This window comes from Cheilinus undulatus, linkage group 8, assembly GCF_018320785.1.
Source record: "Cheilinus undulatus linkage group 8, ASM1832078v1, whole genome shotgun sequence".
Classification (NCBI taxonomy): domain Eukaryota; kingdom Metazoa; phylum Chordata; class Actinopteri; order Labriformes; family Labridae; genus Cheilinus; species Cheilinus undulatus.
Genome location: NC_054872.1, coordinates 50,876,922 through 50,892,891, shown reverse-complemented (window position 1 = coordinate 50,892,891; position 15,970 = coordinate 50,876,922). Strand labels below are relative to the sequence as shown.

The 15,970-nt window shown below is 39.3% G+C and overlaps 1 protein-coding gene across 1 annotated transcript in view; it reads right to left on the bottom strand.

Moving 5' to 3' along the window:
- Positions 1-11,945: 11,945 nt before the first annotated feature.
- The window catches only part of LOC121514144 (N-acetylglucosamine-1-phosphodiester alpha-N-acetylglucosaminidase-like), a 32,970-nt gene continuing 28,945 nt past the window's right edge, over positions 11,946-15,970 (bottom strand). The window contains exon 12 of the mRNA XM_041794239.1: positions 11,946-13,124. Within this exon, the coding sequence (XP_041650173.1) occupies positions 12,866-13,124 (259 nt within the window). The 3' untranslated portion in view covers positions 11,946-12,865. The remainder of the gene's footprint in view (positions 13,125-15,970) is intronic.

Here is a 15,970-nt window from a genome sequence, read left to right as displayed (position 1 = left end):
GGCTCTTTAGTTGATCTGGGTTGAGTAACACTAATCTAAACTCTGTGTCTGTGTGCAGAGTTGCTTCATCTCTAAATCTTCTCTCCTCTTCTGTGAAAACGTGTGAATCATTCCAGCTATGAAAACACAAACTCTTCAAATATTCCATGTGGAAAAATCCACAGAGAGAGAAAGACATGGGAACAACATGTTACTCTAGATTTTTCCATTCCCTAAACAAGGTCACTCTCACCTGTCCCGCTCTGACGTCACAAACACTGATAAGACGTCCTGGAGTCCTGGACCGCTCCCTTCCTGTTGTTTCTCTCTGACCGCGGCGTGTTGCATCACATCAACGCCACCAAATGTTAGCGTAAAGTTTGGCTCATATAACCACTGATAATAAAGATGATTTTTATATTGTAAAAATATGTATTAGGGTCTGTTTGCCTTTAAATCAACACAAAAAGCAGGTTACTGTGACCTGAAAACCTGACCTGTCCTGGGCTTATCAGGGAGATTACATGAGTCTGCAATAATAACAGGTAAGTGAGTAAACAGGAAATTTCACCTTTAAGAGATGGAACTGAAGGCGATGAAACTCAAGCCTGGAACCTGGCAGACTATCTGGGGTCTTTACAGATTAAATCCACACCAGTAACTCTGATATTTGGCATCTTTTTATCCGTTTGTTATCCATTTTTCATCGTTTCTGCAGCTAGCTGGTTAGCCCGCTACCAAATTGTCTGTTTCTATCCCAGAATGCATCGTGACTGGACTTTGAAAACGAATCAGGCTGTGTCTTCATCACGTCATGCTTTGTTAAACTTTATATGCACAGACTTAAGCCAGTTTATGCATCCGCGAGCGTCTGGGTGTCGAATGTGATGTCCAGTATTAAGACACGCCCCTTCACGGGGGTCCCATGCAGCCAATTTTCGTCTGGCCACGCACATCCCCGAATTCTTACAGACGCGGACATTAAACACGCTACAGACATGACTCTTGAAGACACTGGGAGACTTCTGGGAGAATATCAGTTTGTGGGGAAGAGAAAGATGGCGCTAGGTATAAATGCACCAGACATTTCCACATCATGATTCCACATCAGTTTTTGTCTGCATGGAAAGCATAACCGAGCCTTAAGGTGGCTTTCACACTAGGGGCCCGGTCCCAGATCTGAGTGCACTTAAGCCCAAAGTCCAGTTTGTTTTGGTTAGTGTGAATGCAAATGAACCGGGCCTGGGCGCAGTGCCCAGGCCCACTTGGGGAGGTGGTCTGGGGCGCAATTAATGAGGACTCTGGCACGGTTCGGATGAGATGTGAATTCAACCACACCCAGACACAGACAGAGCCTCATATCAGCTTTATGATACTAAATTTCTCCACCAGTGTGTTAGTCCATATTTTTCCTCAATAAAAGGCGGAAATCATCAGAATCCAGTCAATAAAGGGTCTGTTCTGACTCAGCTTACGGATGAACACAGTCAGTCAGAGGAGATGCAAAGGCAATTAAAGTCTCCGGCCACCTAATAAAAAAAAAAAAAAATAATGTATCCGCACAGCGCGAGCCCTTTAAATTCTCTGAGCTGTAGAGGATGTGTAGATACGAAGAGCGACGTTGCTGGCATCTTAAAAAGCGATTTTAAATCATCCATATCTGCAGGATGGACTTTCTTCTGGGATAAAACAAAAACAATCTCCGCTCAGGTCATGACCTGAGTAGTTGCCATGGAGGCGTCTTCTTCTTTCTCCTCCTTGGCGGGTTTGTAAACCAGCTACATGCATATCGCCACCTGGTGGATCAGACAGAGCCCGGGCACAGATTGATGTTAGTGTGAAAGCAAGCCAGCTGGGGGGAGGGGGAGGGGGAGGAATCACGCCACAGCCTGGTTTGAAACACCTGAGCCTAATGTAACAGCACCCATAGAAACTGCAGAAGAGAGCCTGAATGACTCTGAATAGAGAGAGACACAGAGAGGCCGTGACGTGTCCCTCAGAGTCACTGCACTTTAAATAATGACTCAAATTCCCAAAAGTTTAAAGATGTTTTTGTAAAAATGTGAATATTTTGAAGACTTTTTGTCACAGAATGATTATTTTTAATCCGTTTGTCCCAAAGAGATGGGAGAACAAGTGCGACTACTGTGTTTAACACACAGAAATCTTCATTTCCAATTAGTTTTTTCTTTTCTCTTTATAGTCCCATGTTTTTTCTAATTCCAGTGACATTACTGAAGCAGGCCCAGGTTGTCCTGAAGAAAAGGATGTTTAGAGCTTGACTGTTCACCCCAGGGTTGATGTTTTACAAGCTTTTGAAGACAAAAGTCAAAAGAAAACAGTTGAGGACTCAGAGGGTTAATTAAAGGATGGAAATGAAAGATTCTTCCTGCTCAAACTTCTGCTTAGCTTCATACAACACTACAAAGGCACCCATGGCGGTTTTTGACCTGACCCAGATCAGGTTGGTGGGTCAAGTCTGAAAATAAAACAGTGTTTTGTGTTTTCATGTGGACAGGATGAAAATAGTTTGTAATTTTATTTTAAGAATGGAGAGCACCCATTTCTGTTAAAAATACTGATTTATTTGCTTAGACTTTCAGACTAAATATCCTTTATTTCCCAAAGACAGGGGACAAACTGTTCCCCTCTGCTCGTCTCGTGTTCCTCCTGTTTGACTCTGAATTGTGCTCCAATCATCCTCATTAATCTGAGCTCTAATAAAGAACAGGAGGTGTGGCGAGATCTGTTTGTTTGGACATAATGTCCTGCTTTACCAACATAATAAGTGACCACATTAATGTGTCACAACAGCAGACGGCCGCTGCCTTTACATAATCTGTTTAATGTTTACTGTGTGTTACACAACGCCGTCCTCTCGCCACGGCCGGGTCAACGACCTTCAGCTGTTGGCACCAAACACTTGCTGGGTAATGATTTTGTTTGTCGTCATGGTTCTGTTTATTTAAGAATATCACCTCATTTTTTATTGGCCCACAGTTGAAGAAGTGGGATAAAAATACTGATGAAGTAGAGCTCTGTGAAGATTTCCTGGAGCTCATCATTAATGTGGGAGGAGGCTGTATATTCATATGGACGGCACGTCTCTGTCTGCTGTTCCACAAAAATCATCCCATGACGGGAGCTGACAACATGACGCCAATTAATTTCTACTTATGATCATTTTTGACACTTTTTTTAACAGCTTTTTACCATTTTTACTACCAATTCTTGTCATTTTTTTCTTAACACATATTTACCCAATATCTCTTTTATGCTAATCAACCCATTTTTGCCACTTTTAAACCACTTAACTCCAATTGTACCACCAATATTTTGCCACTTTTAGCCAATTGTCTGCCACTTTAAACCTATTTTTGCCCTACTCAGCCGATTTATTTGTACTTATGATCCATTTTTGCCACTTTTTTAACAGATTTCACCATTTTTACCACCATTTCTTGCCCCTTTTTTCTTAACACATTTGTCTGATATCCCTTTTATGCTAATCATAACCTATTTTCTGCCACTTTTAAACCACTTAACCCCATTTTTGCCACTTTTAGCCAATTGTCTGCAACTTTAAACCTATTTTTGCCCTTCTCAGCTGATTTATTTCTACTTATGATCCATTTTTGCCACCTTTTTAAAACAGCTTTTCACAATTTTTACCACCCATTTTTGCCATTTTCAGCCAAAGTTCTCTTTCTTGGAACTAATTTTTTTCCACTTTAAACCATTTTTCTGCTACTTATGTCAGCTTACCCCAAAATTTCACTGGGAAGCTGAATGAGTTGGCCAAAAGTCAGAGTGAAAACTCACTTTTCATTCACACAAGTAGCTCATCTTTTCCCCATCTATACAGCCAATTTTGCCACTTTAAGCCTGTTTTTGCTATTCATAATTAATTTTTGCCATTTTTAACAGCATTTCCCCATTTTTACAGTCCATTTCTGCCACTTTTTTCTTTTCCTAACACATATTGCTGCAATTTCCCTTTTTTTGCCAACTGTAATCTATTTTTGCCACTTTACAACCACTTAACCCCATTTTTATCAGCCATTTTTGCAACTTTTAGTCAATTGTCTGCCACTTTAAACCTAATTGTGCCACTCTCAGCCAATTAATTTCTACTTTTGATCATTTTTGCCATTTTTTAAACAGCTTTTCACCAATTTTACCACCAATTTTTGCCACTTTCAGCCAAATTTCTCCTTCGTTGAACCACTTTCTTCCAGTTCAAGCCAATTTTTCTGCTTCTTATGTCAGCTCACCCTGAAATTTTGCTTGACTTATAAAAAAGTAAGGAAAAAGTCAGAGTGAAACCTTGTCTCATTTCATTCACACATGTAGCTCACCTTTTTCCAATTTTTACTCCCCATTTTTGCCACTTTAAGACAGTATCCCTACTTACAATCCATTTTGCCACTATTTTACAGCTCTTCACCATTTTTACAGCTTATTTTTGCTACTTTTTTTCTCTTAACAGGTATTTGCCATAATATCCCTTTATTGCCAGTTGTAACCAATTTTTGCCACTTTTAAACCGCTTTTCCCCATTTTTGCCACTTTAAGCCATTTTTTGCTACTCATAATCTATTTTGCCACTATTTAACAGCTTTTCCCCATTTTTACAGTCTATTTCTCCCATTTTTTTCTTATCTTAACACATATTTGCCAGATATCCCTTTTAATCCAATTGTAACCCATTTTCTGCCACTTTCCCCCTTTTTTTCTCCCATTTTTGTCACTTTTGACACTTTCATGTCTTATAATCCATTTTTGACACTATTTAAATGCTTTTTTTTTTTTTTTTTACCATTTTATGCCTTACATTTGCTTGTTTTTTCTTTTCTTAACACATATATGCAGCAATATTCCTTTTTTTGCAAATTGTCACCTATGTGCCACTTTTAAACCACCCAACCCCAGTTTTACCACCCATTTTGCCACTTTTAGACAACTGTCTACCACTTTAAACCTATTTTGGCTATTCTAAGCCAATGAATTTCTACTTAAGATCCATTTTTGCCACTTTTTTAACGGCTTATCCCCATTTTTACCGCTAACTTTTGCAACTTTTAGACAATTGTCTGCCATTTTTAACATATTTTGCCACTTTTGGCTTATTTATTTCTACTTATGATCCAATTTTACCACTTTTTAACAGCTTTTCACAATTTCTTTGGCAATTTTTGCCACTTTTAGTCAAATTTCTCCTTTTTTGAACCAATTTCTTCCACTTTAAGCCATTTTTCTGCTGTCAGCTCACCCTGAAATTTCACTGGGAAGCTGAAAAAGTTTGGCAGCAGTCAGAGTGAAACCTTGTCTCTCTTCATTCACACTTGTGGCTCACCTGGGAGGATCTGGTTGTTTTTAGGAGGTTTTTGCTGATTAGCAGTGAACGAGGCTCTTTGAGCTGGATTTAAACATTCACCCTGATCAGGCGTGTTAGTTCAGTCATGTGTTAAAATTCTTGCACCGTTGTAAAGCTCTGACCTTTCACACACACAGAGGTCAGTGTGTTAAAGCTCGGCCCACATTCCTCCCTCTCTCTCTGCATGTTTATGTCCTGAAGTTCAGGACTGAACCGACCTGCTGAACCCAGAGTGGCACCGCTCATCACAACGGCCATGGCCTACAGCTGGAGGAGAAAACGGGCGGATGAGCTCTGTGTTTGTTTAAAAACTAAGAAGGCAACACTCATTGGGTTATGGCGTCTAAAATGGAAACTCAACTGTAACAGACCAAAACTTTCTTTAAAGCGTATAAGAGAGAAGGAGACATTGACTCTAACAGTTTGGATTCAGTCTTGCTTAAAGTCACGACAGGCTTTTAAATCTGCAACAACAAACAGAACATTCCAGAAGCATGCATCAGAGAAAATGACTGAAAACTGAGCTTTGAGCCGTTTACTTTCATGTTATTTCTCTGCAGGAGGAATATTCTTTTAAAGAGGGAAATCTTTGCTTTAAGTTGCATCAGCTGAGGTGGGACAAAGAGCAGAAACCCTGCATCTGATTGGCTCCAACTTCTATCAGTGTCATGTCTCCGTGCCCTCCAGCTCTTGGCTCATAGTCGGTTAATAATAGCGCTGAAGTCATAAAACTGAGGCCTGTTTCCTTCAAAGGGCTGATTAAAAGACAGTCATCTCACAGAGTAAATCACACTTTTAAATTCAGACAAACTTTATGTTTATATTTGCATTAATGATCTGTTTTCTGAAATCAGGTGACTGCACTTCTGATTCAGTACTCTACATCAACAATCTGTCCTCAGTGACGACCTGATATCAGAACTCTCCATCTGTCCTATCAAACAACAGCCCACAAAAATAAGCCATGAGCTGAGGCCAGCAGCGCCTCTTTGACAGCTTTTCTTCCTCTTGTTGCCATCAACATGCTTTTTGAGGACACTGAGACGCAATTTTAGCAAATGAATCTAGTGGAGTATTGATGAGACTGAAATCACAACTCAATTCAAGATGATAGTTACCATGGAGACGGGATGAGCCGGGTCTGAGAGTCGGCTCCTGTTAGAGAGACAGGTTCCTTTATTTCCTGTCATAAAAAAGGCAAAATGTTTCCGTAAAAGGAGCAAAAACCAGCTCTCATTATTTAGCTGAGGTAAATGATCCAGATCTCTAAACAGGGTTGTCCTGGTAGGGGTGGTTGGGGTTGTCCTTTGAAATTTTCATGGATATTTTAAGAAATTTGTCTGGATGTTTTGGTCATTTTCTTGGGGATCTTTCATTTTTTCCTTAGAATTTGCTTAGAAATTTATGGGTACATTTTCTATGAAATTTGGGAAGTTTGCTTGAAAACTTTCAGGAATTTAAAAGATTTTTTGGGGAAAAAAATATGATAGGCTTGATAATACATTTTTTGCTAATTTTTTTTGAGCACTATTTAGTGAAATTTTAGGGTACTTTTTGTTGTATCTTTGAAAATATATTTAAGAATGAATAAAACTAACTTTTTTTTTATTTAGGGAATTTTTCAGGGTTTTGAAAAGGAATATTTTCAAGAAATTCCTGCTCAAAGACAAAGCTGATTTTTAAAAGTTATCAGGTCCTTCTTATCTCAGATAAGTGGGGAAACTAAAACTGCTTTCCAAACTAAAACTCAGGTCCCAGCAGGTTAATAACCAGCTTGTAAAATTATTATAAATGTCCTTTCCTTATTCATAGAGTGGAGATATCCTGGATTTTGACCGTCCAACAGTCCTGCACTGCAATGTTTTAGTCTTCTAGTTTTCAGGTTTTTATCTACAAAGATCTATTTTCAGCTAGTCTTAGTCCGGCCATCCTTTAGGATAACATGTTTAGTTTTACTTGAAATAAACTCTGGCTTGGTTGTGTAGATGCATGGAGCACTGGCACACAGTAAAGACCAGCAGCCGTTTTAATCAGCCTGATTCTGCTAGTAAACTAAAAGCATGGCCGTCCACACTCACTGGGAATGATGGGTGCTCTTTTCTGAGATCTGGATCCTTTATTTTAGCTCAGTACTGAGAGCTCTTTCTTTGGCCGTTTAATGTCTACGAAACAACAAAATGAAAAGATTGATTACTGCAAAATATCAAAGAAAAACTGACTTTCATGGCCAATCTCTTTAGCTGAAACTGGATGGACGGAAACAGATTTCCTGCTGCATGTCTGCAGGAGAAATCAAAGATGTTTTCCTCTGCAGATGGTCGATGCAAACAGGATCAGTGATGGTCTGCAGAGAGGCTGTCAGGGCGTTTAATGACCAACATCAATCATCTCTTCTTCTCTCTGTAACTCAGACTGGAGCAGACAGAAAAGACAGAATTTTAACTTCTCAGAAACATGCCCAGAATTTAAAGTGCAGTATGATTTAAGGGACTTCTCTTTAGTTAGGTCTTTCAACTTCATCACTCCACTGGAGATTTTACCATGAAGAGCAAATGTGTGGTCTCATGGTCTGGCTGAATACCCTAGAACAGTGTCACTCAACCAAAGAGCCAAATTGTTGAAAAATACCCTTACAAGAGCCACAATCTAAGAGGTGAAAAGTGGCAAAAAAAAAAAAGCTTGAAGTAGCAATAAAAATAAATTACAGGTGGCAAAAAATGGTCAAAAAGCAACAGAAATGAGTGAATAGGGCTAAAATGGAGAGAAAACACGGAAAAAGGGTCAGAAAGTAGCAAAAATGGGTGAGAAGTGACAAAGAATGAGTTACAGGTGGCAAAACATGGTCCAAATGTGGCACAAAAAGAGTGAATGGTCAAAAACTAGAAAAACAAGGGGTATTTAGTGGTAAAAGGTAGCTTAAATGGGCAAAAAGTGGCAAAAGAAAATGGTGAAAAAGGGCAAAAATGGGAGAAAATTGGCAAAAAGATGTGGCTAAAATGGGCAAAAACGAAGAAGAAACTGGTAACTAATGACAAAAACGTAGCTTAAATGGTTGAAAATGGGGAGAAAAAATGGTGAAAAGGGCAAAAATGGGATAAAAGTGGCAAAATATGGGTAAAAAGTTGCAATCAAGTGTTAAAATTTGGGAAAAAGTAGGGGGAAAAGTGGTATTTAATGGCAGCAGGTAGCTTAAATGGATGAAAAGTGGCAAAAAATGGTGAAAAAGGGCAAAGAAGTTTACCTTTGGAAGGTTTTCTGGGGGAATATTTAAAAATTAAGACATAAAAGAGCCACAAATCATCACACGCTGAGTATCACTGATCTAGATTGTGCATTCATAGGACCAGAATCTTGTCTGTCTGTGGTCTCCCTTGTTTATAAAATCAGTTAGGTTTCAAAAACCGTATGATAGAGTCCTCCATCAATGACACAGAGCCTGCAGCTCAGACAGCGTCAGCTGAACTCTCAGTCGACGTTGGAGCAGTCTAACTGCCTGCAGCGCTGAACGTGAGCTCGGCAGGTTTAGAAGAAGAAACATGGTTGACCTGATTCTCCTGAAACCATGTTCCAGATTCCTGCTGACCTGCAGGTCAAAGCTGCCTGCTGAACACCATCCCGTGAGTTTACAGGCCGCCTCCCTGTCAGTCAGTGCTCTGCCTGTCAGTCAGCGCTGAGGGAAATGTGCGTACAGTAGACCGTGATGTAACTCACACGGATGTTTTGAAGCCTGGAGGTTTAGAGCTGTGTCAGCTTCGTTCAAAACATCCTCCTCCGTCCACCAATCAAACATCTCCATTATTTCAACCATGAGCTGTGGGGAAAAGAGGACAGGTTTGGTAGATTTAAAGGAACAGTCCAACATTTTTATCATTTATTCTTTTCTTAAACTTGTGAGCTTAACCCTCTTTAAGATCTCTCATATCTCTATATAAAACCATAGCTGTAACGCAGGCAGAGCGTTCCTCTGCAGTGAAATGTCAGAGTGCAGACAAACAGCCAGGGAGGAAACCAGAGTGAAACTGGAGCAAAGTTTACAGTGAGGTGGAGGTCTGAGGTGGAGCGAACTCTTCAGTTATCTGATATTTGACAGAGATGAACCTGAAGGTAAACTGACCTGAGGGAGAAACTTCAGCTCAGCTCCGGGTCAGAGCAGACTCCATGGATCTGCACGCAAATCACTTTAACTGGGACAAGGTCTGAGGATGCAGCTTAGGCCGGATGGTGATAGGAAGAGAATTTGCGAGACTATTCAGATCAAACTTGGGGTCCATATTTGACTCTCCCATCTCAAACCAGTCCAGAATGCAGCAGTTCAATTTCTTACTGGTTCTCACTGACCCCACATCACCACAGTTTTAGCTTCCTAACACTGGCTGTCTGTTAGTTTAAGAACTGGTTCCAGTCTGGCTCCAAGCTACCCATTAGAACTACCTCTGAGTCTGCCTGCGGCCTCAGAGCTTCAGACTGGGCCCTCCTGGTCCGTGAAAGTCGAGACCTAAAACTAAAAGTAATCAGGTATTTTCCATCAAAGCCCCTAAACTTTGAATAACCTGCTTGAGAGGACAAGGTGTGCACGTAATACAGTCTTCTTTTGTCAACATTTTCTTATTCACCTTTAAAAACGTATTTTAGTTTTTGATTGTTTAATTACTTTAGCCTTCATGTCCAAATCTTGTTCCTAAGGGGGGAACTGGACTTGATTTAAATTCTTGAAGATGTTTTGCACCTCCCCCAAAAGGCTTGAGGACAGGCAGAACTACTTTAAGTACTTCAATCAAGTCCAATGCCCCCCTTTAGAACCAAGATTTAGATAGCCATGACCTGGATGAGTGACAACCCATGCAGACATAAAGGTTTCTTGTGTTGCCCGAGTTCTAACTATGGTTCTTGTTTTTCCTGAGTTCTTAAAAATTTTTTTAATGATGGTTCTTGTTTTGCCTGGTTTTTGATATGGTTCTTAGGTTGCCTGAGGTAAACAAGGATTCTTGTTTTTGTCTTTGGTTCTTCTGATGGTTCTTGTGCTGCCTAGGTTCTAACTGTGGTTCTTATGATGGTTCTTGTGTTGCCTAGGTTCTAACTGTGGTTCTTATGATGGTTCTTGTGTTGCCTAGGTTCTAACTGTGGTTCTTATGATGGTTCTTGTGTTGCCTAGGTTCTAACTGTTGTTCTTATGATGGTTCTTGTGTTGCCTAGGTTCTAACTGTGGTTCTTATGATGGTTCTTGTGTTGCCTAGGTTCTAACTGTGGTTCTTATGATGGTTCTTGTGTTGCCTAGGTTCTAACTGTGGTTCTTATGATGGTTCTTGTGTTGCCTAGGTTCTAACTGTGGTTCTTATGATGGTTCTTGTGTTGCCTAGGTTCTAACTGTGGTTCTTATGATGGTTCTTGTGTTGCCTAGGTTCTAACTGTGGTTCTTATGATGGTTCTCTTGTTGCCTAGGTTCTAACTGTTGTTCTTATGATGGTTCTTGTGTTGCCTAGGTTCTAACTGTGGTTCTTATGATGGTTCTTGTGTTGCCTAGGTTCTAACTGTTGTTCTTATGATGGTTCTTGTGTTGCCTAGGTTCTAACTGTGGTTCTTATGATGGTTCTTGTGTTGCCTAGGTTCTAACTGTGGTTCTTATGATGGTTCTTGTGTTGCCTAGGTTCTAACTGTTGTTCTTCTGATGGTTCTTGTGTTACCTAGGTTCTAACTGTTGTTCTTCTGATGGTTCTTGTGTTGCCTAGGTTCTAACTGTTGTTCTTCTGATGGTTCTTGTGTTGCCTAGGTTCTAACTGTTGTTCTTCTGATGGTTCTTGTGTTGCCTAGGTTCTAACTGTGGTTTTTATGATGCTTCTTGTGTCGCCTTTGTCTCTAACTGTGGTTCTTATGACGTTTCTTGTGTTGCCTAGGTTCTAACTGTGGTTCTTATGATGGTTCTTGTGTTGCCAGAGCTGTAGCATGGGTTCCTACAATGGTTCTTAATATTGTCTCGTATGGGCTTTAACAATAGTTAAACAATAGATTGCACCGGTGCTTCCTGGGTTATTGATATAATTCATATGATGCTTCTCATGTTTCCTGGTTCCACTGTATTTTAATTGTGGTTGTTGTGTAGCTAGCCCCCCCTCCCCACTGGACGAGGTTTTAGCTCTACCTCCCACTACTCTCTAATTTAGATCAGGGAAGAACAGAGAAGATGAGTGGTTTTATCTACCTTAATTTTGCCCATTATTCCTCCTTATCCAACTCCGCTGTCTCTAGGTCAGACTGGCTAACCTATGGACGCCAGTATTAGGGGGGATATCAGGCATTTCTTTTCAGTACAGAACAAAAATCTTGTTCTTACAAAATAACCAATGTAAAGAGTCTGTATGAGAGCAGTTATTGAGCTGATGGATGTAAAACAACTCATTCTGAGTAATGATGATTGATATTTTCTTTGTATGAATAATGTAAAAAAGTGGTCAGGGATTAATTACAATTTAGCAGTGGTTCCTTACTGACATTATAAAACAGATGTTTTCTAATGTGCAGGGAGAATCCTCATGAGATAGAAAGCTGTTAGTTGAACAGAGACATATAAACAGACTGAGCAATTGTGCCATTGTGACAGTACGAACTTGTGCTTGTTTATTTCATTTTTATCGGAGTTGGCACATGATGCAAACACATTAACCCTACAGTCATTTAACATTCAGACATGGTGCTCAGTGTGTTCTGACAATCATCTAAAAAATAACCAGAACCAGTGAGATAAAAACCTCGCAGACAGTTTGTTTAGAGAGCAGAGCCTCCTCACAGAGAGACCAAAAATCAAACGTATACGTGGCAACAAAGTGAACCCATCACCCTCCCTAGACCCTGACTCAGGACACTCTCTGGGTTAACAGAAAGGGGACTTCTAGTTAGAGGTGCTGTCAGGTAAAGTTTGATGTTTTTTTAAACTTTGCTCTTCTCAAAGCGACCTCTAAAGATGATGTTATAGCCATAACAGCATGTCTACAACAATAAGTCCAAATTTCTGTACTGATGAGCCACTTAGATACCAAATAAAAAACTAAAATGAAGTGAAGGCTTACTCTTAGAGATCCTTTGACATCCTGGAGAACCAGTGGAGATGTGGATATGTCATAAATGTCTTTCTACTATCTGTAACATCATCATTAAAGTGGATATAATCATTTATATTACACTTTTTTTTAACAGTGTGCTTTTATCCATATAAGGATAGCACTGCTTCAGTGCTGTGATCTGACTGATTGATGTTGGTGGTAAAAATATACTTATCATGATTCAAACAGATGCTTACATATCCTCTTTCCTATCTCCACATTCACAGACCTCAGCTGTAGAAAAACATCCAAACCAGCAGACAGACACTAATGGAAACATCTGGAAGGTAGTTTGATATCAGTGGAGTTAAAAAGATGTGCTTGGCTCTTCTTTTCAGTAGAAATCTGCAGACGAGCTGAAGCAAAGATGTTTCAGTCATTTCTCCTTGTGTGGTAACAGACCGTCTCCTCGCAGCTACGACCTCTGCGGTGACCAGATTTCTTCCTGAGAGTCCGAGTCGTCTAATATAAAGGCTCCCGTGTTTGTTTTTACATCGTCTTCTTCATCCACAGCGGCTCCGTTGATCTCCGTCAGAGGGACTAAGGAGTAATCTCGCCACTCAGAGAAGTGAGCTGCCGCCGCCGCTGATCCTCGGCACGCTCGGACAAGGTGAAGCGTCAGGCTGGCTGACAGCAGAGAGGCCAGAGTGATGGTGATGATGAGCCACGTACGTCTGAGGAGAGACAGAGGAGGTTAGATTAAACTAAGTACAGTGTGCAGGATGTTACACCAGGAGAAGAGTGTTAAACTTACTTATGTTAAAAGACAACACATAAATACCAAGTAAAGCATCTTCTGATCTGACACAGCCTGATAAACATTCATTTTTGGATATTCAACACCTGATCCAAGAGGGTAACTGGACTCAGTCTGAGTTGTCTCTTTTTTTATATATATATATTTTTGGGTCGTTATTTTTGTAAAGTGCAAATAAACAGTCTGTAAAGTCCATATTGAAAGCCTCTACATCTACAACATTTTGAGTACCCCATTCAAACTAATTATTTATTAGGTGTTTCCTTCTTCTGTTAAGATTTTTTGCACGGGAGTTGATGTAACAGGGCTCAAAAAAGCTTAAATTTTGCACTCCCATCAAAAATGGCAAATATACAGTCCTTAACACATTTATTAGACCACCCTAACCCTGACCAAAGTAAGGTTTATGCCACAGCTGCCCTAAATTAACAGCATTGGTAATTACCAAAATCATTTCTTATGTTTCTACAATGGTTAATACACCAATATATAGAAGCTCTTTAACCCAAATGATATTTTTAATGCTAAAATTTAATTATTATTGTTATCCATGAATTTTCAAATTTACAGATTTACAAAAAAACGGAAAAAATAGTAAAGCACATTATTATTTCTTTATTAATGTCAAATTATAGTTATTTACTTGCATTCCTGAACAGAAAAATAAGTTTTAGTGGTTGAATGTTATGCTTTATTCATTTCTGACTTCTCAGAGAAGGCTGGTGAGCGGGCTCACATTTGGGTGAATTCAGTTTGAAATTCCTCATTCCTGTTCAAAATGGTAAAACGTGGAGAGCTCAGTGAAAATGAAAGAGTCCGCATTAAAGCACTTCATGATGCTGGATGGTCTTTGAGACAAATATGACAGGTGGTTTAATAAATTTGTTAAGTGCTGTATTTCACAGCAGCTCCACAACAGACCAAACTTCCCTAAGAAAGCCCAAATCAGGAATCTCAACCACCCCACTCATGGACTCATTGAGGCCCATTCCCTGGAATTGTTAGGGTGTTTACAGCTGTCCCACTGTGAAATCATCAAGTCAATGTGGATTCTGATTAGGGCTGGGAAAATAACCTAATTGCAGTGTTTTCCCAAATTATTGCAACTGTGATTTGATACACAATTACTTAAGTTCTTAAGTATTTTCCAACAAACACAAGCAATAGATCATTCTGCATTACAACTAGGGCTTGGCAATTGATCGCAAATTAGATTAAATCACAATATGGCCTGCTGCAATGATCAAATCGCATAAGTTAATGGTTTAATAAATCAATTTTTTTTGCAGCAGCAGAGATTTAATGCAAATTATGCAAACATTAAAGTGTAATTCTTTATCTAATAGTTTACAAAAATCATCCTTTTTGTGTTTTATGTATGTTTTTCTTCATCAAAATGAGTGACATAAAAATGATAATGCCCTTAAACAAAGCAAATGACATCACATTTTCAATACGAGAAAAAATAGTTAGCTCATTCTATCTGAAACTGATGAAGCCTAGCGTTAATTCAGGAAAGTCACACCCCAGCTGTGATCAGCTGGTAGCCAGACTCACCTCCTCCACTCCAGCCTCCTCCTTTATAGCTTAAAGCTTGTTGCACCCCCAAATCTAGATTCATGTTACTATGGATTAATTGCTTCTGAAATAATTTCATTGTTTTCAATACATTGTCTTATTTATGGAATTATTTATTGCTTGAATTTGCTGAAAAATATATGATATTGACCTAAGAATAATCACATATTAAATCGTTGGGGAAAAAATTTTAATTAGATAATTTTTGCAAATTGTTTAGCCCTAATTACACCAGCAAAATGTTAGCAAAACACAGACTGAAGAGTTTTGAAAAATATCTAATTGTGATGATTTTGACTCGTATTGCAAATTGGTTAGGAATTTTTGTGTTGAAATAGGTGGTCATTTTTATGTCTTTCTCATATTTAATGTGAAAAAAGTACAAAAATGAAGAAAGACTATTGAAATATAGACTGTTTTAAAAAATGTCACTTGAATAATTGCATGATATGTAAAGCATGACATTCCTGCTGCAGACTTCTTAATGGAAATACACACAATTTTCAAGAGTGCACATGCCTGCAGATTTTTTATGAACTTAACCAGAAACAACTGTAAGTTTGGGTATAAAAGGAGCATTTCAAAGAGGCAGAGTCACCCACAAGAAAAGATGGGCAGGGGTTCACCAACTTGTAAAAAACTGAATCTAAGGCCTTGTCCCCACAGAGACAAAAATTATATATTTCCGTTTCGTTTTGAAAAACTAAATGGAACCACTGAAAACGGCGGAAAACGCCGTAGTATATATGCCAAGCCTGTAAGTAAAGCTGTGACACTACCACGGGAATGCACCTAAAGAGAGAAGAAGATAACAAAAAACTGCAAAAAACTTTCTCCTGGTTCCCCTTCTGGTTGTTCTCTGAGGTGGATTTAAGAACATCTGGTATATGCTGTTCTCGGTGGTGGTAAAGGAGCATCAGATTTTTCTGTAAAAGCAGAATAAACTCAGTAGCTTCTGCAGCATGAACACAACCCTACAATCCGCCATAGTGGTTTTGGTTGGGCATGTGCATGCAGCGTAAATGGGCTATGCTATGTGTGATGGAATTGTTTAAAGAAAGATGCGGCTGGCTGTCCACACAGAGATGAAACGGTGGGAGTTTACAGATTTGTTCACTCTGAGACCCAGTATTAAAAAGGAGCGTATACGGCCTCCCAAAAAGCCATTTCCATTTGGATAAAACG